Source organism: Trachurus japonicus, chromosome 10, assembly GCF_045865225.1.
Source record: "Trachurus japonicus isolate A0001 chromosome 10, Traja_1.0".
In the NCBI taxonomy this organism is placed as follows: Eukaryota; Metazoa; Chordata; class Actinopteri; order Carangiformes; family Carangidae; genus Trachurus; species Trachurus japonicus.
In genome coordinates this window covers 8,485,149-8,510,170 of record NC_140916.1, presented here as the reverse complement: position 1 = coordinate 8,510,170, position 25,022 = coordinate 8,485,149, and the positions used below count along the sequence as shown (strand labels likewise).

The window sequence follows — 25,022 nt, the reverse complement described above, 5'->3', positions numbered from 1 at the left end:
GTAAACTCCTGCTGAAGTTTTCTTTGTCAAACTTCTGGGCTTCAGGCGGCAGCAGCAGCAGCAGCAGCAGCAGCAGCAGGATCGTCTCCCACTGTGTCCATGTTCACAATAACTTACTGTGTCGCCACTGACTTGTAATAAATACTCAGCTTTCTGCTGCTGTTGGCCAGGAGAGCCGGGCTGAGACGCCTCCTCTCTCCCTCCTTCCTGAGTGGTTAATCGCTACATCAGCGGCGGCTGCTGGTCAGTCAATGCGGTTACCACAGATTGTGAAACGGTCGATCTCCAGCAGGTCTTTATTAGGAGTCCTGTGCTTCAGTTCGGACGCCGCCGCCGCCTGTGCGTCCCCCTCCTCCTCTTTGGACAGCGGGGCTGCAGGCTGCTCGGGTTCGGGCGCTGGGGTAGGAGGACGGCTCGCTGGTGCAGCAGGAGAGGTGTCGGCGGGCGGGGGAGGAAACAGCTCAGTCCTGGGAGCTGGCTGGCTGGTCACAGAGGAGGAGGAGGGAGAGGAGGAGGAGGAGGTGGAGGAGGTGGTGGTGGTGGTGGTGGTGGTGGTGGTGGGTGGTCTGCAGGGGGTGACAGGGATCTGCTCCACATTCGGTTCACCTGGAAAGAGCAGTGGGAAAAATAATTAAATGACAGCTTAGATAGGTAGATAGACAGACAGACAGACAGACAGACAGACAGACAGACAGACAGACAGACAGACAGATAGACAGAGATAGACAGACAGACAGATAGACAGAGATAGACAGACAGACAGATAGACAGAGATAGACAGACAGACAGATAGATAGACAGAGATAGACAGACAGACAGATAGATAGACAGAGATAGACAGACAGACAGATAGATAGACAGAGATAGACAGACAGACAGACAGACAGACAGACAGACAGACAGACATAGATAGATAGATAGATAGATAGATAGACAGAGACAGATAGATAGACAGAGATAGACAGACAGACAGACAGACAGACAGACAGATAGATAGATAGATAGATAGACAGACAGACAGACAGACAGACAGACAGACAGACAGACAGACAGACAGACAGACAGACAGACAGACATAGATAGATAGATAGATAGATAGATAGACAGAGACAGATAGATAGACAGAGATAGACAGACAGACAGACAGACAGACAGATAGATAGATAGATAGATAGATAGACAGACAGACAGACAGACAGACAGACAGACAGACAGACAGACAGACAGACAGACAGACAGATAGATAGAGAGATAGACAGACAGACAGACAGATGATGAATATGAAGATAATGAGGATGCACATGTGCAGGTCATCATTACATTCAATAGATATTTCTATGAGTAAAGTTCAATATAGATTAATGGAACATTTCAACGTTTGTGGGAGACTGCGTTCTTGCAGAGAATTAGTTTAGATGACAAGAACCAGGGACACTGAATCAATTTTCAATCAATAATTGATGAGTTGACTGGTTTTAGCACTAAACTGGATAGGCCTTCAGTTTTCAACAAACCAATAAAAAGTGAACTAGTTCTCCTCCACACATTTTGCTGCATACAATATGTTTACGGCTTACAAACTGATGAAGATCTCAGAGTCATCTCGCAATCAGAGTGACGAGTTTTGTTTTCGATCATGTGAGCGGAGGAAGGGGGACCGGGGCGGGGATGTTGTGTGTTAGAGCAACTTCACTACATCTGCCACAGACTGAAAACGATGCTCTGTGTAAACTGACAGACAGTGACTCAACCTGCTGAGTTCACAAGTCAGACAGCGTGACCCTACACCCACCTGACTGCTCACTGAGGCACGGAGGGGAAAAACTATGAGATTCATCCAGAAAAGGAAACGAACACTCGACAGACAGAAGTGCAGTTGGCTTCTTTCACAATCCACTGCATTATGTTAAGAGAAAACACTGCAAAGCCTTTTTAACTTTGAGCACACAGAGTGTGTTGCATTAGGAAAATCAACCAAACAGAATAATTCATCATATCAGAGAGAATTGAGCGAAGCAGCGTTGGATATTAACGAGCGCGCCCACGGAGACCACCGCCTGGCCCTGGGCTATCTGGCTACAACAAACGTCCAATTCTTACTGCAGACAGAGCAACACAGCAACACAGGCATACAGGGAGTGTGTATACATGTGTGTTTGAGTACGGCATTAAAAAGGATTTCAGATAGGATTGTGGCCGTGAGGAGGACTGATGCTGGAGGCCGACAGAATATTAGAAAATGTGAGGTTTTTGGTGTGATAACAGTATTATGTTCTATTCTGCCTAAATAATTCAGTGTATCAACCAGGAATTCATAATACAGTGAACGTGTTGCTGCAGCATACGCACATCTCACTTCCTCTATGATTTATTTATTTATTTATTGAGCAGTAGTTTATTTGAGATACTAAGGATGAATGTGTATTTATATTTAATGATGAAGCTGTATAGATAGTTTTCAAATTATTGTGGACAAATTTAAAGCATTTGTTGTACAATTACTTTTTTTTAATGATGGTGTTTCACAGAGGCAAACTCTTTCTTTTCTATTCAACAAACTCATTTGTCATCAACAACACAAACTTAGGTGTGACTTTTGTTTCTAGTGTGATTTTGTACATACACGTCTCATGCTCTCTGCAGTTTCAATAAGATTAGACAGATTTTATGTTTTGAATGTACTGAAAAACGAATTCACGCCTCTTTCCATTTGCTATAATTTAAATTTAGTAACATAAATCGTAGTTACCCATTAGTGTCACTGTAGTGAAACCTGTGAATACATTTCATCTGAAGTTGTTGTGTCCATACAACTAACTTTTCACTATCATGTTAAAGCAGAAGTAAGTGATATATTTGTGTTAATATAAGTCTTAAATAGTTATATCTTCCGACAGCAATCACTTCTATAGAGTGTTTGGTCTGAAACACGGGTCTGTCAGTCACTCTGCTCTGCTCTGAGCCGAGGAGAAAACATTTATCGTATCCTACAGTTTTTATCCAATGAGGAGAGAGAACGGCATGCAGGGCTGTGTGTGCAGCCAAGGAACGCCGTGAATGTGGCGACGTAGGGACGAGGACTGTTATGGTGCGTTCAAGGAAACTCGTATTTTTCCGACCGTGAAGTGGTGCCAGTTTGATCTGGTACGAGTTCACCGGTCGGAAGTTACGAGTGGCCGTTATAGTGACTTTCACCGGTAAAACAGGTCGGAAAAACACGAGTGGGTTGCCTGGAACGCTACAACGTCGTAAGTTGTGACTTGAAGCTGTAATTTACGATTTCAAAAGCCTGCCTGGAACGCAGCATTAGCGAAAACGACCGGACCACTTACTTCTGCTTTAATGTTTGCAATTTATATTCCCGAACTTTCCAAACCGCAATTTTTCTTGATCACGTTTTGCTGAAGTTTTCTGATGCGTTCTTAAGCTAAATTTTTTGCATTTTGACACATTTTGGAAGTAGCCCAGGGGTTGGTCCGTTATCAGGGTGAAGAAATCTGGACTTATTTCTACATTATATTGTCAGTGAGGTGGCTCTAAGTAATATTTTTTTTATATTAAATCACTTTGTGTAATGTTAATAAAAGTAACCTTGACTGTAGTTCCTCTCAGCTCATTGTTCTGGTTTGATGCTGTGTAACTTTATTGCTCTGCTTTGGTTTCAAGACTCTTTTTTCCAGCTGCAGCTGTTTTCACTGACAAAGAGGGAGCAGGTATATTTTCTCGGGAGTTGGCGGAGGCTGAAGCAGAACTAAGAGAGGAAATATTGAACTCCAAATAAATTGTGACATTTCACCGTTCTGCTGGAGGCAGGAGGTAATTGTTCAGTACCATGTTTACCATACCAATTTAATAGATTAATATGGTGACAATACTGTTTTTGTTTGTTTTCTTCTCCTTTTTGTGCTTATTCTGCTGTGACTAATGAAAGGAAATCTATTAATTCACATTTAAACCTCTCTATATAGCAGTGCATTCATCATCAGAAGTTGAGATTTCTTTAACAATGTTTTCTCTCTATTTGTCCATATCTCTCTTTTATAGTCATTCCCCCCATTGTGTTTAATATTTAGATAGATATGTCATTTACTTAATTTATGCCAGAGGGGAAATTGAGATTTACTTAAATGCGGTATAGAGTCCTGCAGCGTTTACATTACAGAATATTTGTATATATATGTACTGTTGAGTCACACAGTGAACACACACGCAAATGAGTTCTCCTACTTCTTCTCTGGAAGATATGTGAGCTTTAATAAAAGTTAAACACCATATGGCTTGAAAATGGCTGATTCGGAAGTGCTCATTACACATTTCTGCCCTCTGGACAAAAACATGCAGTATAGACAGATGGCATATCTTAGTTTTTATGTGAATCCAGATCACTGTACAGTCTAAGACATGCAGATGAAGATAATTGTGCAGTGGATCCACTGGAGCAGCAGGTGAAGCTCGAGGCACAGACCATTAGTGTTAGAAAAGTGGGCAACGGGATGTGAGGTCACTGGTTCAAATACCAGAAACTATAAAAATGTGTAGGAGGCAGAAGCAGAGAGTTAAAGACGTTATTATTATTATTATTATTATCATTATTATCATTATACTCTATATGATGCAGCCCGACACCTTAAGCTTTCTGAGAAACCAGATTCATTTGTAACACAGGCGGTGGCAGGAGCTTTGATGTTTGATATGACATGATGCACCATCAGGATCTTTGTCGTATTAAAGCTCCTGGCATCAGCGCGGCAGGCGGATCTGTGGCACACACGGGAGGAAAAGATCTGCAGGGATTTTGGCTGTGGATGACAGGGAAATACTGCCACCTCCAAATCTGTGTGTCTGATTGAGTGTGTGTCTGTGACTTTAGGTACAAGGCCTGTTTGTCAAGATATTAGCATCATTCTTAATGAGGAAATTCATATGTAAATATCTGAGAGTAGCAAAGAGGGTTTGTTTTTGTTCTCATTTTGTTTTTTAGTCACCAAAAGGCTTCAACCCACACAACATTAGTTTAGAACTGAAGCTAATAACGCTGACAAAACTGCCCCAAAAATGTGACATGACTATTCTTTAGGTTTAAACCATTCAAATATCTGTTTCTATGTCCATAAATAAGATAGATAACTATTTCTACCGGCACTCTGGCTACTGTTTTCTGTCCAACAGCTTCTTAAATGAAAACATTACTTGATTAAATAATCTTAAATAAATAAAAACAAGTTAAAGAATGAAATAATCCCCAATTCTGGAGAGTCCTGACAAATGTAAGCCATCAGCCTAATGGAAATGCTACAATCAAAACCTCAAAATGTACTGTAAAATGCCATACTTTCTATGTCAAAATTATTTATTTATTGTATTTACCACATACCGTCAGCTGTGATAACTACACGCTGATTAGCTGAGAAAACATTTTGCCATTAGCAGCCATCCTGCCCACAGGACAATGTCATTACACTGTGATACAAGCATTGTGCAAATAACGTACATAAGATCGGCTACTTTAAAGACTCAATTAGTAAATTACCTTTGGAGAGCAGTTACTCGATGAACACAGATTTGTTTTCACCTGCAGCTACTTCGACTGGATCAAATGCAACGTGATATTTAGAGACTTGTCGACATCCAGAAGGGTCACAGGTCTGATCTCTGCTCCGACACACTCAGGATGTTTGAGCTGCCTGAAGCTGGACACTGAGCTTCTACCTGCTGACAAATCTGTCTGGAGGCAAGTGTCAGCTAAATGCTTCAAATGTAAATTAAAGTGTCAGCTAAACGCCTAAAAATGTTAATATAAACACGACTCTCCTCTCAGGCAGGGTGAGGTAAACCACGCATTGCTTTACAAACAACAGTGCAAGCGATGAGTAAACATTGGTTTTGAAAAGCAGCATTCAAAAAGTGTGTAAATCATCACCAACAATGTTATTGTTGTAAATACCAACAATGCTTTGTTCCTTTTGTGCATTTGTTTTTGAAGCTCACTATAAGACAATACTGATTTCTGAAATACAGTGCGTCACAGTGCCGAGAAACAAGAGGAACCAGCGAGTGAGTGAGTAGGAGGCTAAGATCAATGTGCAACATTATTTATGAGTAAGTCTGAATCCCAGGACGTCTCATTTACTGGAGATCTATTCCTGACAAACTGGATGATGCAGTTTTAAGCTGTGAACACTTTTCACATCTCCAAACAAACTATAACTCAAATGTACATATGTAAAATATTTTAAGTCTTTATTTTGTGATCAAAAACCTGTTACCCTGTAGTTCAAAATTAATAAATCGCTCTCTGGGCGCTTGTTTTATTATTAAAAGTGGATATCATTAGATTGCTGATTGGAATCAAGAGGGAGGTGGTAATTAATCTAAATATACAGAGGTGTGAAAAGTTAAATGCTCCTGTACTTGATTGTAGGAAGCCTGATAGCTAGTAATCAGTGAGAGGGACAGAGTGTTATCAAGCTGAGATATTTGAATATTTATGTGAAGTGATTGGGAACAATCCCCTTATAACTGGGTCAACCCGTGCGCTCCTATTACTAAAAAATCTGACTGGATGATATTTTACTCTGACTGTAGTAATGAACTGATTTTAAATACAGCAACACTGTCCACATTAACCTAATAAGTCATTTCTTTTTGGCTACTTGGGGGGCAACGGAAGCAAGCTGTCAACACCTATTAATGCATCCAGTGGTTACAGAGGGTCATTATCGTTCACTTTGAGTCGTGTCTTTGTCCAGATGACAAATGTTGAACCACTGTTCACTGGTTTTTATCTTTGTTTTTGGTCATTAATAATAACTCCTGAGGTAGCTCCTCAGGTTTTAAGAGTTGCGGGCTGAGAGGAGCTGCAGATTCAGGAGGTAATTCTCTGTAGATTCCAAAATATGAGCAGTGGGCTTCATGTTGTTGATTATAGCTGGTTTAAATATTATTCAATCTGACATGGCTGTGTGAATGCTCCTGAATGATTTTAATTCTATTGAGAGTTTAAAGAAAACACTTCATTTTTATTCCAGCATCAAAGCCAGCCAAAGCAGAGCGTGATCAAAACATGAAAAATATATAAGCAAACTAGAGTTTGAAACTAGTTAAAATGCAGTGGCTCTATAAACACACTGAGGTACTTTAATCTTTGACTGGTTCTAACACTGACAACTGTGTATGATAGTTTTTTTTTGTAGGACAGATTTTGTATTTTGTTGGCACGCAATCTACATTAATGTACTGTATTATATACATGATGCACCACACCATTATATCAGAGTATCTGTGCCCTAATAAGAATGTATTCTTAGCAATTCTTGCCTGGTTAAATAAAGGTTTACTACTACTTACTACTGTGTAAAGATGCAAACTTTAAGGAAACACATACAGAGCAGTTAAACATAATAAAACCCTTGTTCCATTGCATTATAGTGAACGGCACAAAGAACTGATGCTGAAGGTGTGTGTGGTTTACCTGAAGGAGTGGGACAGCTTGGCTGGTCAGCTTTGTTGGGGCTCATTGCAGAGGAGGATGAGGTGGTCGGGGGCTTCTCGAACAGTTTGTCTTCCATGTTGGCCCGCTTCACATAAACACAGGACTTCCCCAGGAGCACGATACTGTTCAACACTTTGAGTGTGACCAGCCTACAGAGGGAGAAGGCTGCAGTCAGTGGGTTGCATTTCTGACTAGCACAATCAACAACTCTCTCTCCCCTTCTTAGAAAACTATGAGTGTTGCAGCAGTCTACAGAAGAGGAACTATGCAAGATTGTTTCCTTAACTATGCCACATTTTTACCTTAATTAAACAACTTTGGAGTTACTGTGATGGTTTAATAAATGACATGTAACTTGTTAGAGGAAGACTGGAGGCTGTCTGCCTTCCACCTAGCATCTCTTGGCTGAGAAACAACTTTGCAAGATCAGAGCCTCCGACCCGGTGTCCCAGCTCTCGTCTCAGCGGCAGCGCAACGCGCCCCACAACCCCTAATCTCTTGTTTATGACAAATAATGCTATGCAAATACACGTCATAACATCGTATATGATACAGTATATAACCTTATGTACCACTTGCTTTCTCGCCAGCTTTGTTGTAAATAAATGCACATGGCCGAGAGGAGGGTTAGCAAAACAGTGGAAAAGCAACTGGACTAGTTCCCCTTTACAACCGTGTTGAGAATTTGTGGATCTATTCAGTGCCAAGCTGCAAATATTGGTACATTTGGATTAAAATATATACTTAAATAAAATAACAAGGATTATCATTATCACTTATTCATAGGTGCGGAGCTTTTATTCAGTGCTGAGATGCAGCAGAGTTGTTACAGTGTTGTCTCGAGCTGGGCCACAGCTTTAATGAATCTCCTCTACCATCTGGTTTCAGTCGCCTCTGCTCACATCGCACCACTGACACCAGGATGTTGATGTGCACCATCCTTCTGTGTTTCTGGGCTTCGCTATGAGGCTCAAACTCTGACGCTGTGATGAGAGAAAGACGGACACATTTGGGTCTGTGGAGCACCGCTCGCTCGCTGTGACAGGGCGCTTCGGACCGAGATGCGTGTCAGCGCGGCTGAATCTTTGCCAAGCCGCAGCAACGTTCTGGTCAAGCTATTTTTAAATCAGGGGGTGGGGAAGGCCAGAGATGGCACTAGAGATGACAACATTGTATTCTTCACCCTGAGGGAAACTCTTTAATGGTACGAGCCCGATGGGATCCGGCAAATGAGAGTGAGCGAGGCTATCAGCAGCTCAGCGCAGGGAGAATGTGAGGCCACAGTGTTGATGCTTATGTAACTGTGCGTCTCTGAATCTGGATGTGTGTTTATGACAGCACTTGCATGTGTTGGTGTGCATTCAAGAGACTCTATAAGCATGTCTGCAAAGACTGTAGTGTCTATGTTTGTCTGAGAGTCTCTGTGCATATTTGACAAAAACATTTTCATATTTAAATATTCATTTATTTATGACTGAATGAATTAAATGTCAAGATTGTAACATATGGAAATATAGAGTTTGGCCTGCATTTCAGCCTGCAGTATAATAGGGAAGGGAGTTAATAACTGCACCATATGAAATGTGCACGAGCCACGTTAGACAACCAAATTCAGTTTTAGCCTTTAAATCTCCTCTTGAGCTTATTTTATGCAGTCTGATTAAAATATATGGAGCAAATGTGAGATGAAAAAATGTCATGTTCAGTACAACAACGACAGTAATATGAAGCTTAAAAGGTCGTTCAGTTCTGGATGTTGGGCGGGGCAATCTACAAATATATCCTAATCTAACATTAGTAATACAAAACTAGAGACTTACCCGAGATAAAAGAGGAACACACAAGTGTATGACAGTGCTCCCTGCACCTTCACCGAACTCATCACCACTCGGATAAGCTGATAAAACATTACAAAGCAGAACATATTGAAATTCTGACTAATTTGAATGATAGCTAGAACCATGAAGCAGCTATTTTCAGATAGAAGTATTAAAGTTTTAAGGTTGGAGGAAGTTCTGGCAAATGTTTGTGCCAGCGACTAACTCCTCTGGTATTTAGCTTCTGAACAGCAACAGACTGCAGTCTCTCTTACCAGGACAGCCAAAGGCAGAGGGATGAAGCCCATCCTCCTGGCCACTGAGTCACTGTAGTCAGTACAAGCCTACACGGTGACAGATGAACACAGATTACAGCACTCAACAAAACTGCATTGATTAGCTGCGTAGGCTCAGAGCTGTTTATGCAAGTATAATAACGGTGGTGTGAAAAATAGACCCGTGCTTACATTTTTCTGTCGACTGCTGACGAGGTCGAAGGCCAGACTGGCTCTGTATTCGCTGTACACCTACAGGGGAAGGAAAAAAATATAATTAGAGACTGGGAAAAGCAAAAAAAAAAAAAAAAAAGGCCACACAGTACTTTACATGTACTTCATGTGACAAGCTGTTAATGGATGAGACTGTTTTAGACATAATGAACATCAGCTTTAGTCCTTACATCTGCAGTGATGTCGTTGAACTTTGTGATGAAAGCGTGTTTAATTATGTCAACAGCAACTTCAGAGGTGACGACCATGAAGACATCAGGGAACAACACCCACAGATGGTCTGAAGAAGGAGAGACACTGAGATGAAACAAGGCTGAGTTTCTCCTGGGAGAGTGAGTCGCCCCTCGATACTGCTCACACTCTGCCCAGAAGATGCAAGAGACCCCAGATACAACCAGTCTGTCAGGTCATGGCAGGTAAATAATAAATAATAACACTTAAATACTCCACTAACACCATCTTTGAACCGAGTTTTTAAGTGTTGTATTCACTCCTGCATACTGAGATTTTTCCAAGACAGTATTCAGTCTGATGGCACTTCATTTACAGTCTTCATGTTTGGTTAATTATCAAGTTCAGACATGAAATATACCATGCATGTATGCATTTATGTCACCTGGGGAAGTGGAAAAAGCTGAAAAATGACAGACATATTACCTCTTTGTGAAGTTACAGTATAACACACAAAATGCTGCTAATTTAGACATACAGATCAAAAAGCATCACAGCATTTCTGAGATGACCTTGAATCCAGTACCTGACTGTCCTACATTTTGTATTCTTAATTTGTATCCAAAGGAGTGTATGCTTACCAGCAAAGAGAAGAAAATGACTGACTTATGTTTATTACAAGCTGGGTGCTTGATTTCTCTTTGCTGGAAAGACGTCAACTATCAGCATGCCTTGTCCTTGAAACGTTAACATACACAGTGAAAAAGAAATCAGCTAAATTCAAAGAGATCTGGAGACTCTGGTAACTTGAAGGTGATTTGTCCCTAACTGTTGATACCTAACCATGTGATGCTAAGCTGTGTATGATTACGTAATGTTGTTACCCAGTTTTGCGTTTTGTTTTAAATTCTATTTATTTTTTAGTTTTTATCCACCAAACAAAAGCTCCTGCTCCAAACAGGTTAAGGTTGAAAAACCACAACAATGAGCTGAGAACCGATTAAATGTTTGATGAGCTCTCTCTCACGTCATCACCGTCACCTGCTGACATGAGGCAAGTCCTGTGACTCACTGTCATTACCAACATATTAACAAGTGCAGCTCTGATTGATATTTATGTAACATGTATCAGATGACAAAGTGTAAAGTGTGGCAATGTGAGAAGGTCTAGTCAGATAATTATCACCTGAATCTGCAGTTCTCTTGGGATTTACACTTTACTGAGCTTTACAGTGAGTTCCAGTATTGGTTCACTCTCTCTCTCTCTGCTCTCATTGTGTTATTTTCAGCCACAGCAGACAGACAGACGGCTGTTTGCTCTAAAAACCCACTGTGTGCTTCCTACTCACACCATCAAGCAGCAGACAGACACAGTTAGCAACAAGCAGGTGAACAGAGGAGAAAGTTTAGAGCCAGATATTTCCCTCAGGAGTTGGTGCAGAACAAAACCAAAGGTAAAAGGAGGGTGAATATTAGACCTACATTTATGATATGGCCACAAAGAGAAGTCCATATGAACAATAATGAGAGTGTAATAATACAGCATAATAATCAATCATTATATGACTTTCTATCTCCACTATCCTGTCTAAACAAAGGCAAAGTGCAATGTTAATATGGAAAAGAAAACACTGAGATTAAAAGAAATATTTTACAAAATGCTGCCATAATTATATAAATCTCTTAAATACTTAATGAGCAAGACAGCTTTGGCTTTTATTTAATCCATTTTCTTTTTTACTATCAGAATGTGTTCAGTAGGTAATTAGCTGAGAGCAGGTGATTTGTTTCTGCTGTATAAGTGCAGGCACCAAGAATACAGCATGGAAGATAAGTTAATTACTGAGGTCTTGTGATTTGTATACCTCTTTAGCAACAGACAGCCGTGGCTCTGTTAGCATTAGTCTTAAGTATTGACTTTAATTTGTTTCATGTTTTATAAGAGTTAATATTTTTCATTCATCATCATTATGATATGATATTTGGGGGGGTACGGGTATGTTGTGTGTTATGATTTCAGCTAACAGGCGGTGTCTGTCATCTCCTGTGTTTCTGGCTTTGAGACTGTCAGGAGGAGCGGACTGGTTTTAAGAAAGCTGTCACATTGAAACACACTCATCCCTCTCATCCCTCACTCTGCTCAGGCTCATTCACTCAGGTTTGCCAGAGGTTAAAACTCTCCAAGGTGTTGCAGTAAGATGGTTGAAATAGCAGGAAAGGAGCTGCTGAGCAAGGATTTTTTTTTTTTTACCCATGACAAGCACTGACCCTTGTGTCAGGATTTAAAACTGAGGTGAACACACCTGGGGCAGCCTGAAATCTGCAGTAGGAAACAAATAATTACCAGGGTTCCAGGAGAACTGCTCCATATTCCTGAGACAGACGATGAGCAGGAGAACGTAGCTGGTGAATCGCTCCTTGATATCTGCAGGATAAAATAATCAAATTTAATTACAGTCTCTCAACTTTGGAACAACCTCGCTAAGTTTATAAATTTGATTATTAAAGACTACATCCTTATTCCAGACACGGCTGCACCTGAACTGTATTTACTCACACTGCTCCTCCTAATCAGGTTTTCTGCAGGTTTGGCTGTGATAACTTTAAAGAATTTTTTAATGCCACTGGATGAAATCTAATACCTGTTTACACTTAGACTGTCCAGTATGAAAGCATGATGAAAAACAAAAGGGAAATCATGGCTTAGAATTATTTATTATTAACAATAACTACTAATGATATACGTAATTACTGAAAATGACATGATCTGGACCCAGACAAGTGTCAGAAAGTTGATAGAAAAGGGCTAAATTAATCACTTAAAAAGGGGAAGTTTAGTTTATATAACCGTTTTTGCTAAAATCAGCTGACAAAAGACTTTTTAATTTTCTCGAAGGCCTTTCAGTTCAGTTATTCATGAACCCTCTTGTCGTTCTTTCCTGTAATAACTGTTCTGTTTTTAAATTTTAATTTTTTTAGGTTTATATTCTTTTAATTCCCATTCATATTGCTGCTGTTCTTTCTTTTTTGTTTGTTTATGCATCGTGCAAGAGTACTTTGAACTACCCTTGTGTATGAAATGTGCTTGGTTTGCTAATGCTGTGAACTGAATGTGTTTTAAAACGAGTGGCTCTAAAAGGTCTGAAAGAACATTTTGATTTTCAGATCTGTCAGTTTCTTTGTGCAGCACTTTGCTTAAAAATGCAAGGAAATAACTCAGACATTAAAAGCACTTAATATTTGTCAGTATAGCAAGCTATAAAGATCCATCTCGGGTAACATAAAGACACAGCTGTGAATGTTCAGCCTGCCATTATGAGCATTGATAATACCACTCTGGTAAGGACTCAGCTCCACAAACAGGCAATGATAAAAGCTGTGAGTGAACACTGAGAGAGAAATGGCAGCTGATTAAGCCTTGTTGTCTTCTGCTGTCATTAAAATACAATTAGAGTGACTGAAATGAAAACATTCTGCCTCGGGGGCTATAAGAGGAGAGACACACTATTTATTTATTTATTCATATAGCAAAGTCGGCACTCTTATTTCAAAGCCAAGTGGATGGATTCACATAAGGTTTCTTTCTATTTAAGGATGAAGCATTAAGCCTTTTATAGTTCCCTCTTCTCAGTTTCTGTGCTAAACATTTTATCCAGAATTAAGAACTGTCTGTTGTGCATCTCTACTCCATCCATCATTTAAGGAAAAAAAAAAAAAAAAAAAACTGTAAAATTGTTTTGACTATCTTACCACTGTTGGACATTTGGAATAAGTTGTTCTTCTCAAATTTCTTGAACACGCTTCCTTTAATCTCCACAAACTGTTTGAGAGCAGAGACACAAAGAAAGAAATGCACTTAGCAGGATTTATGGTACTGACAATAGAAACTATAGTGCAGCAGATACATTTCATCACCAGCCTGACAAGTTTCATCTCTCTGGAACTGAAGTGCATACAAATAACTCAAGCATAATTTAGTTTGTGGGCAAGTCACATGCATACATTTTGCTTGTACCAGAGAGTAGCTTGTTGTGTGCCATGATATGTTAGGTTGCATAGATATATCCATGTCTGTCTGCACGTGTACTCACATTGTTGGACATCATGATGGTGAGCAGGGACTTGTTGTGGGAATTGAAGGCGACATTGAGGGTGGAGGCTTGGACCATGATGAGGATGGCATGGAGGACTGAGAGACAGCCACTCAGGAAAGCAACTAATCTACAGAACACCTTAGAACTGAACCCCAATCAATAAAACCTGTTATAAGCGGTGCAACTTATACAACAGACAACATCCTGACCAAAACCACAAGTTGGATTCCTCAAGTTAAACATGCCTTTATGCAGTTCCTGGAAAGCGATCAGACTGAAATTAATGAGTAAATTTGATTGGCAGCACTTGTGGAAACTGACATGCCTTTCATCAATAAACAGGACCACTATTGATTGTGTATTTTATTTCATTTTCATTTCTACTTGTTTTGGTTTGTTAGTTTTTCTTTCTTTCCCTGAATGTGTATACCGTTGAGGGTGGTGGTGGTGGTGGTGGTGGTGGGGGGTGTTCACAATGTTATTGTCCCTGTGACTGTATATTTTCTGTATCAAAAACAATTCAAATATTATTTTAAAAAAGCCTTCATCTGTACAAAATGAAAGCTGAAAAATGGACCTAATTTCCCAAAACCTCCAAATCGCATCACTTAAAATTCAGATCACCAAAATAAGTTGCCACTGATTTGAACCAGAAGGATACAGACATAAAAGACGGCCATGAAGAAGTGAGGAATGACTCCTATACTGTCTCTTTTCCGTTCTTTGGGTTCTGTGGCCGTCCAGTACAGAGCATCCAGGATGTCTTGGCCAAAGGAGGAGAAGAGCCGGTCGGCCACCTGAGGAAGCACAGATGAGTTCATAGTACGTTAGTAATACCATGTAGATTAGTTCATTCTCTCTTTTATCTCACCTACATCCTCTCATTACGTTCTCTGATAGCTCTTATTCTTGTCATCACACTCACACCAGATAAAAACTACTGATTCATTTTCCCATCCCTTTGTTCTGTTTTGAGATGAGACCTATCACTGCAGCCTTGTCTAGCCTCTAAATGAACACTAAATTATCACTGTATTATTATGCACAGCAATTAAGTACAATTACACTGAAAATGCATCAGTGTGCTTCTGTGTAAATGTCACATATGAGTGTTAAAGCTGCGTGCGAGCGAGGTACCTCCAACATGTTGTAGATGATGTAGAGTTTGATGACAGACTGTCCTCTGATCAGGTGGTACATCATGGAGTAGTCGACGTAATGCATCATGGAGAAGCACAGCACCAGGATCAGACCCTTCAGCACGTCACACACCTGTGCTGGCTGCAGCAGCCTCGACCCACTGACGACACAAAACCACACAAAAAAATGTCAAATGGTGGTGTCTATGCTGAGACTGAGAGACATTTAAAGGACATTTGAATGCAGACTTGCATGCTGACATACACAGTGCTATATATCCATAGATAACGTGCAAACAATTAAAGCCTGTCTTTATACTGTCTGAATGAACACTTACATGTGTTTACCCAAAATTAAATAACATATTTTTTACCAAGCTTAAGTATGACAGTGTATGCATGATCATGTACATATATTTACATCACTGACAGACACATTATTTCAACTTGGCATCATTAACACTTGAGTCTACTGTTTACTGCTTGTTATTAAGGCTTTGACTGATCTCTGATATTCATCCCATGCGAATAAAGAGTAGGTCAAAACATATTGGGATAAATAATTCATTTCTGTTCAAAATGAGATAACCAGCATAAAGGAAAAAGGAAACAAGTAGTGATAAGAAAAAAACATAATATGAAATATTAAAGTTAGTATCTCCTTTATTCTACCAGATGTATCTCCTTTAATATGTTTCTGTTTTGTTCATTGCTTCTGCTCCTATAAGATTATATCTGTGTTGTTCTTATCGACCCGGGCAGCACAACAAAACGTCATCGCTGTTTCAGGGTTATCTCCGTAAAAAAAAAAGAAAAAAGAGAGAAGGCACAGCATTTTGGACAGAAATGTTTCATATAGCATTGAGTGATCAAATAAGTGGGAGGAAACAACACACACAGGCTAAAGCTGTGACATACTGCAGGGAGAGCAGAAACGCGACTTTTAATGGGGGCAATAATGTGTTTCAAACATGAGCAGCTTTCATAATTAATGGCAGTGGCAGCTTGGGAGCATGTTAAGAGGAGGGCTGACAAATCCATAGGACCAGTTATTTACTATGACAGGGATAACTGGGAAGAGCCAGAGAGCTTAATGCCAACACATCCGGCTGCATATATTCCACATCAGCTGTGTGACTGGTCTATACGTCTACAACCACCACAGCACAGCAGTAAAAGCAGGTCTCATATAGGTTTTATAGGTCCCCACTATAATTACACTACAGGTTTTCTATTGGCTGTTTACTTTTACACACACTGTAAATGCCACAGCTGAACTACAACTACATCACAATAAACTACATAGACAACTAGCTCCGAACTAAGATATTAATGCACAAGACTTGGCAGGACAACAGTGAACTAATCTAACAGCCGTCATTACCTTTGTTGTTTAATCTGGCATCAGATCAACACGGTTTCTCCTCCTCTCTTTTAAAAACATGCAAAGGCAAAAATATCATGTGGGTGTGGTGAAGTTAAATGGCCCCGAGTTTAGAAAAATGTGTAAATTAGCTTAATCAAGTGTCACTCTTCTGAATGACTGTGCAGCTAAGCACAGAGCTGTGAAGAGAACCAGATGAGAGGAACATCTGCGCCTTTTTGTCCAAACCATAAAAAACAAAAAAACACAATGATTGCCTTCATAACCACATAAATGTGGCTGTGAATACACATTGGCACGCTGAACATACAGAACAATTCATTAAGGACCATGATTGTTTCCTCTCTCATAACAATAAAGGATATGATACAGATTAAAAAAAATAGACTGAAAATCCCATATGAGGAAAATGCTCCTATGATATTTAAAAATTCTTATAATTTGTTTCCCTTATTATGGCTCCATCCAGTGGTCACATCTGAAGACATTCATGTACATGAGCAGCTGCTTCTACATGACAACAAAAGCTTCTACTAAAGTGAATTTAGTTTCCTCCACGTGATGATTTCTGTTCAACGCTGAATGTACAATCCATAATAAACAAATAAATAATGCCAAGTTAAAGATAAGTCAAAGACAACAGAGAAGTGAGATGGAGGAGAGCATGAAACAGAAAAAACTATATGGAAAAAAAACAACAACTAATGATTATTGTCATTATTGGGGTATAGTCGTTTAAAAATGTGTCTATGTCAACCCCTGGTCAGGCATGACCAACAGTCAAAAACACCCAAAAAACAAACATCAGATTCACAGTGATATGAAACAATAAACGTGAGTTGGAAGACAAATTTGGAGACGTGTGATCAGGAAAGTTGCTGCAGATTGTTTTCTGTTCACCGAACAAACAAATAACGTACTCATTGCTGCGGTTCCAGTCAACCATATCTCACTTTCTTTCACATCATCAACGTGTGTATTGATAAACATGAGCTTTGGTATTCAGGTGGTTGAGGTGCTATCACACACATAATAATAAGCCTCCTTCACACAGCAGCTAATTCTGAACACACATCGGCTATGTGGATACAAAGCTGCTGCTGCTGTTGTCACAAAGCACTTTCTCACAATCTCTGTTCTGTGAGCATTATCTCCGTAACACACATGAACATTATGTTTGAGTGCAGTCGGCTCTGTGCTGCATTACAAGTAGCCACCACTATGTGCTTTTCATACTGTATTAGCCCTGATACACAGGATTAAAAGTCAGGTCCAGAAACAGAGGAGAAAGCTTCATTTCAGATATAAAACCTTGTTAGAGAAGCGGGTGAATGCTTCCGTGGAGGAGCTGGGGATTTCACTTTTGCCTTCCCTCCAACACCACTGCAGAGAGATGTTCTTAAGCAAGGCAAATGAGCTCTAAACTGCTGCAATAAAACTGCTCAGACGGTGACCAGCAGCAGTGGATGTGAATTTCTTAGGCAGCCCTCCAGTTTCAGCATGTGCAGTCGTATCACTGACAAGCAACACAGTGATGAGAATGAGCATGAGCATGCACTCTCAGCAGCAAACCTTCCCTGGATGAGTTTCGAAAACAACAAACAAAAACAGGACTTTTGATGAACTAACACTGGCTGCTTTGCCTTGGAGAACGGGACATGATGTGCGGTGCCAAGCTGTATATTAACAGACACAATGGAGATGAGGAGAGGCCGGTGAATAAATGTGGAGGCTTGGTTGAGGACAGTGAGAAGAACATTTATGAAGCCCTGGCTGGCTGGAGGGAGCGTACCTGCTTCTTCTGCAGTAGGGGCATGTGCGTGCCCTGCAAGAGGGGGGAGGAAGGCAAGGGGGAGAATCAGACAGATTCAGAGATGGATGAGGTGAGGAGGAGGAGAGGCAGTGGCCATCAGAAGGGTTTCAGTAGAGAGGCCTTGTAGCTGTACTGCACTGCTTTTTAAATTCAATATTTAGTTTAGTTTAGCTGCACATTATACAACCTACATAAAAACAATGAAAATAATGAAATTAAATATTATGCAGGAGAGGTAGAAGCCAAAAAAGGCTTATGAAAATACCTCCCAGTGCCAGTGTCAGTGTCTATTGGAAGCGAAAACTTGTGTTACGATACACTGTATAGAAAAACATAAATATTTCACAGTACCAGAGAGAGAGAGTATTGGGATTAACAACCAATGTTTTGGTTTTCAGACTCATATTTTCTATATTTTCCAGATAGTTAAAACAAAACCATCTGGTCTATGTAACAAGTGTGCTTTCCTTTCATAGATATGGATAGGCTATATGTGCACGTATCAAGAAATCAAAATACCAACCCATATCCTCATTCCTTTGCCACTTTTGTAGGTCAAAGTTGAGCCACCCTGGACTCTGTTTAAGGTCAACAAAGTCAGATTCTTCACTTAAATCTGGAAATGCTGGTGTGGCCACAAGTTAACTATTGTCTTCTTGTCCAAACACGGACGCAGCAGCTGCATCTGACAGCAATTTAACAGACCCCCAGGAATCTGCATTTGGAGTATGATTGCAATTCAAAGTTTTGTAAGCATTGTGTCAGAATGTTTCTAATGGAGTAAAGCTTTTTTTTTGTTTTGTTCCCAAACAAAGATGATAAAACAATGAGCAATTCAGTTGCTGTAATTGTGCACCAAGCACATCTGCAGGTTTGTACAGATGTGTATTTATAACTGCAGCTTGTTTGCAGCTATGTGGTTGAATCATACACAGGACAACGAATAGGCTTCTTTAAATCTGTATCTAAATCTGTGGATGTAATTTCATGGTCTTCTCTCTCCTGTGTGTGTGTGTGTGTGTGTGTGTGTGTGTGTGTTGAGGCTCTGACCTGAAGCCGCAGCATGGCAGAGTGAGGAGTCGGAGCAGGGCCAGCAGCACCCTGAGTGGCAGCAGGGTGAAGACATACAAGAAGGCGTCCACACACAGGAAGAAGCCAAAGATCATCAGCTGGAAAGAGTCACACAGCGACAGCTCCAAGTCAAACAAGGTTTCTTTTTGTGTTTTTTTGGCAGTGTGAACATGCACAGAGCAAAAACCTCCAAGTTAAACAACAGTCATGAGTTGCAAAATGACAGTTTTGCCTCTAGTGCCATTTACTCATCATCTTGAGGGTATTTCTCTGTGACAAGGACGAGGCATATAAATAAAACATGAAAATGAAGAAAAGGTGGAGAGATGAAAAAGTAACTTGCCATGCAGCTTCTGTTTCCTCTCCAACCAACTAAGAGCTAAACACTAAATCTAATTAGATAGCAGAATACTGTACCTTGATAGTCTGCCATAAAGGAGGGGGCATTGCCTTGCCTTTTTTGCTGTTTTACAGGAAACACATTTAAGTCATCTAATGTCTCCTAACTCATACGATATGAAGGGACTGAGGCGAGTGCTGGTGGAGGCTGGTGGGAGGGTTTGTCTCTCATTGGAGGGTTATTCTGTGTGACTTTTTCTTGGGGCCTTGTCAGATACGCATGAAGTTGGTCAAGTCTGCTTAACATAGTAAAGTCACTGAGGTCTTTCATGTTTACACACATTCCTCCCCTGCCCCCCGAGGAAAAACCAAACCAGTAGGAGCTGTGTTAGTCTGGGCTCGCTTGTTAGGACTTGTTTCTCCTGAGAGAAGGTCCACTCAGCTCTGAGGACAATGTACAAAGACCTAACACACATGGTATGTATGTCTGCATGCACATGGCCTAATGACAGACTAATTGTATATCTGAATGCATTTTGTGTTTAAATAACTTGGGATAATCTTAATTTACTTAAATGTAGTGTTTCCAGTTTCTCAGATATGGAGACTTTAAGTGTTGTACATAATTATATTAAGTTAAGTAATTATATTTAAGTGTACTGTAGTATAGTTTTTCCTCATCACAATGTCTTGCTCTTGATGGGTCTCTGAATATTTCTGTTATGCATTGACACTATAAAGTATAAATTCACTTGGTTTGACTCTTTCTGTGTAATATCTGACCAATTCCTAGAAAGAGCACACAGTTCAGATTGAGCCACATCTTATGAACCAACAGTGCCACCTGCTGACTGAAAAGAGGAACAACAACAATATATGCTGAACTACTCACTATACTCAATTTAATAATGAATGCTGTTTTACATAAATACTTTTTTGGTATGTTTTTGTTCAAGTGTGTGCCTAAAAATGTCTTGTGTGTGCAGTTGAGGTTGTAAATAATAATTGCTTCACAGCTGACTGAGCTTTCTGTTTTTCTATTTAAAATATAATCACTTGGTTCTGTACATGTTTTAAAATTACACCCTAAGTCTTCATAATATACTTAATATACAAGCTTTTAAGTATCACATTACAACGACAGTAAACAGGAACACTGGACAACTTTTGAATGTAGTTTTAGATTCACTTGTCAAATCTTACACACTGTTTTCTAGACATAAACACATTGCATATGTGGCATTGTGTTTCTGAATTAATCAATGTATCTATCTGGTTCATTAAATGGAAAAAAACATGTATTTCTGCACTTCTGAAAGTTTTAACTGCAGGGTGTTTCATGAATGAATAAACCAGTAATCAGGTCATTGATTCAGCGCTGGTGCAGACCATGCAGGGAGGCTCTAAAGCTCAGCGGACTGGTGGAGGCAGCTGAAGGGAGAGAGGGGTCAGCTGGGGTCAGGACTTTATACCCTACCTTCTCCAGTTCCTTGGGAATACGCATGCATGTGTAAACTCTCTCTCTGCGCTCCGTGTACTTTGCCTCATTGTGCTCCAGGAAGTATCCTCTGGTGAGCTCCGTGCAAATGAATCGCGCCAACGACGGATCTGGAACAACACGAGAGCAACGGTGTTAGCACAAGGGCCCATTGTCTGCAACAATTACAACGACAGCTATCATCACAATGACAGCGCCAACCTTTTGGAGAGTCACACCGCAAAATGAAAGAGGGGGAAACTTCCCTGAGTTATGAAAACTGAGGGGTTTAACAGCATTTACACTGATTTAGCGTAACGTGAATACACCTTGTAAAAGCTGATGATGCTAAATCAAGTTCTTTTGAAATATAGTGAGTTTTTCCCCATTGTTAAAAAAAGACCCTTTGTAATGAGAAGAAGTTAAGTGACAAAGAAAAAAATATTGCTGAATTATTAAAGAGAACCTGAAATACAGATTTATTTTAAAAATACAGAAATTTGATGTAGCTTTTTGGACATGTTATAAACAAACCAACTAACCCATTAACTGAGGACATATTCAGCAGATTAACCTGTAGTGAAAATACAATAACCATGATTTTCTGGACAAAAAAATAGAGGGAAACATGAATCATGTTTGTAGCTGTAGTAGATGAATATGTTGAACTGTCTCAGCGTGAGTTTGCCCCAAGTGCCCCCATACTGTCTCTTCATTGTTTCCACTTGACTTGACCCATGAGAACCTGACAGATAAGTCATGCCTCATAAACTGGAGACAAAGATGAGCTCACTCTACATGAAACATCTCCTGACCTGGCAGTACAATGTTGGTTCAACTTGAACAGTTTTGCTGTTAAAGTCTAAGTCATATAGAGCTGAAACACGCTGGGTTTTAACAGGGTCAAAGCAACAAAAAAAATCCCATAGGTTAAATTTAGCACACATAGGCATGTCTGGATTAGAAAGTCAGTTAGTCACCACTCTCATAAAACCTGTTTTCAGTTCAACCGCACTTTTTCGCTCTTGGGCAAATTTAAGTCTTATCTAACAAGTGTGTTTAATTGTACGTTAAAGTGTCCTCCAATGTAGCGTTTGCCTAACATGACATGTGCCCCTTGACTGGTCTTGATTAGATAAAAGTCACAATGTGGAGAGTCAAATAAGGATCACAGGAGTGTGAAGGTCACATAGATTATACCCATTATGACCCATGCATATTTCAACTCTGTGAACTACTGTCTGCAAACCTGTTTATCATACTTTATTATACATTTTATTTGAATAGCTGTTACCACACAGAGTCCTTTGACTTGGACGTTTAGTTTGAGATTTCAGTGTACTGTAATCTGTGACCAATCAGGCTCTGTGACTGCACCCACGAGGCCAAAGGATCAACCACATATTGACAGCAGGTGAGAGCTCATTACAATGTGGCTGCAACAGAGCATTGTTTTCTTTATTGATTCTCAATTAATCATTTTGTCAACAGCCATTATAATATTCCACGGCTCAGGTCATCTGTTTTAAATGTCTACAGTATGTCAAATAACAGATTATAAAAAAAATTATTCAGATCAACTGATAAATTATCAAATAAATATTTCCAAATATCGTATTTTTTTTCTTCTTCTTCTTCTTCTTCTTCTTCTTCTTCTTCTTCTTCAAAACTATGAAAACTTTGGACCACGGCTGAATAATAAAGAGGCACAATTAACTTAATTAAATGCAAAAACCTAAAGGGTCAGCCAGAAATCGACAGGTGTGTCAATATCTGTGGGGTTTCGATGTGATTTATCTGTAAAATGTCATATAATTGGAATTGTTTATTAGAGATTAATTAAACCTTGTCAAATACAACAGAGGCATCAATCTAGATGATTTGTAGTTGTGCTACATCCATGTACTAGAACAAGTAAACGAACAAAATAAAACTATTACAGTAGCGATACTACGGCTGGGAACTAGTCCTCATGAAACAATACCACAAAGATACTCAAGTTATGAACTGACATTATTGCAATATTTAAACATTTTGCATGTTGTGATACATTACAATTATTACTTTTTTGCCAATTATGTCCTGAAAGGCAAACTTTGTCAACATCTGTCCAATTTGTCCAAGTTCTCAGTCTGTTTATCTAATGTAAATGTCAAAATGTGATTGTCAAGGAGACAGACTCAACAACACAGTCATAAAAAGTACTCTAGTACAAGAAACTTCTTTCTGGATTGACAATTTACATGATATTGATACTTGGCATCTGTGTATTTGTACAGTATTGCCACACAAAATATCACAACATGCTGTATTGATTTATGAACGTGGGGATGACTTCTTCCATCACATGCAAAGAAACCTCCTCTGAAAACTTCAAAAGTTAAATTTTCTCACTATAGCAATAGAATTTAGGCTAAAGCTCCTGCTCAGGTTGCAAACTTTAAAGTAATATCCTAAAAAGGTATGATTTATAGACACCTATAGTCAGGACTTAGTGAAAGTAGTGTTGTAGTCAAGATCAAGACAAGACCAAGGCGGGGTGAGACCACGTCCAAGACCGAGACCAAACCAACGCAAGACCATTTTCAAGACCATTACAGTACCAGGACATAATAAATCATGTGGCTTGATATTTACATTATACCTCAGCTAATATGGGGGTTAATGAACAGAGTAACACTCCCACTTCTGACACTGGAGTTAAAGAGATGATACACAAGCACATACTTTTGTAAAACAATTTCAATTATCTTAAAGTTGTGAATTACACTGCGTAAGCCAAAGTGAACGAGTGACAGACATTTGCTGATAAGAAAAAAAAAGATGTCACTGCAGCTGTGGTCTTGAGAAAAAATACACTAGGTGACAGGTGTTTAGCCTAGTTGGAGACTTTGGAGCTGCTAAGTTAAGTAAGCAGCAAAACTTTAACCATTATACTAACTTACTCAAGCAGTAGTGTAGTCTAATTTGGTGTAGTGGGTGCTAGTAACTGCTTTTCAGGTGGGTTCACTGTTACTTAGATAGTTTTGTTGTAGTGGGTATACTGAGTAAGTTATACCTGAGTATCTATCTGTGCTGAAGTATGTAAACAAAGAAAGTCAGAGGTAAGTTAAAACTCAGGGTTAGTTTAAAGGCTCTGCTGGTCTTTGGTATCAGTATCTTAGCTGTTTTGTTTTTACAGGGAGGTTTGGAGACCAAGATACAGATCGTTAGTAGTTAATCAAGCTAACAACAACAACAACACTGACCGCAAACAAGCTGTGACAGCTCACCCACCACACTTGACAGCAAACTGTGAAGGTTTCCTGATTCAACTTACGCCTCTGTGAATTACGTTGTTATAGTAACAACGGAAGTAACAGCAGTAACAGAAACAGCACGAGACGGTTCGTCGCCCAACAGCTGTTAACAGTAGGAAACGTCATTAACGGCAGAAGAACGGAGGTTCCAACCAGCCAACGGTTTACCTGCTGAAAGCTCGCGCTGCTGCTGCTCCCTCCTCACAGCGCTAATGTCGTAAACTCCCAGCGTCTCGGGCAGTCCCGTCGGCGTTAAACCGATTTTACTACCGGACCTGTGTAAATCCTCCCATGGTCGTTTCTGTCTTTTCCTCAGCTCAATTCCTTCTGCTTCTTCTTTCTCTTCTGACAGCTCGGTCCCCGACAAGTCCGCCATCTTTATTACTTTGGCCGCGGCGCCGCGTCGCCCTGTGCGAC

The 25,022-nt window shown here is 39.9% G+C and overlaps 1 protein-coding gene across 2 annotated transcripts; it reads right to left on the bottom strand.

Moving 5' to 3' along the window:
* tapt1a (transmembrane anterior posterior transformation 1a) lies at nucleotides 1-25,022 on the bottom strand. 2 transcript variants are annotated; one of them, XM_085789155.1, is made up of 15 exons: nucleotides 24,774-25,016; nucleotides 21,307-21,437; nucleotides 19,470-19,588; nucleotides 18,399-18,431; nucleotides 15,221-15,383; nucleotides 14,745-14,880; nucleotides 14,081-14,178; nucleotides 13,740-13,809; nucleotides 12,334-12,414; nucleotides 9,989-10,098; nucleotides 9,777-9,836; nucleotides 9,585-9,653; nucleotides 9,313-9,389; nucleotides 7,472-7,641; nucleotides 1-606 (listed from the first exon to the last, which is right to left on the bottom strand). In XM_085789155.1, the coding sequence occupies exons 1-15, from the start codon at nucleotides 24,979-24,981 to the stop codon at nucleotides 245-247; spliced, it is 1,887 nt and encodes a 628-aa protein (XP_085645281.1). In that variant the 5' UTR covers nucleotides 24,982-25,016; the 3' UTR covers nucleotides 1-244. The 2 variants fall into 2 exon arrangements, with proteins under 2 accessions (XP_085645281.1, XP_085645282.1); XM_085789156.1 differs by lacking the exon at nucleotides 18,399-18,431 and having other exon boundaries at nucleotides 24,774-25,022.

Bases quoted from the DNA above. Each gene is read 5' to 3' on its own strand.
- tapt1a (XM_085789155.1), bottom strand. From the start codon at position 24,981: ATGGCGGACTTGTCGGGGACCGAGCTGTCAGAAGAGAAAGAAGAAGCA. The intron at 21,438-24,773 runs GTAAACCGTTGG...GTGTTGTTCCAG, and splicing joins GCAGCGCGAGCTTTCAGCAG to ATCCGTCGTTGGCGCGATTC. The intron at 18,432-19,469 runs GTCAGAGCCTCA...CCCCTCTTGCAG, and splicing joins CTGCCATGCTGCGGCTTCAG to GGCACGCACATGCCCCTACT.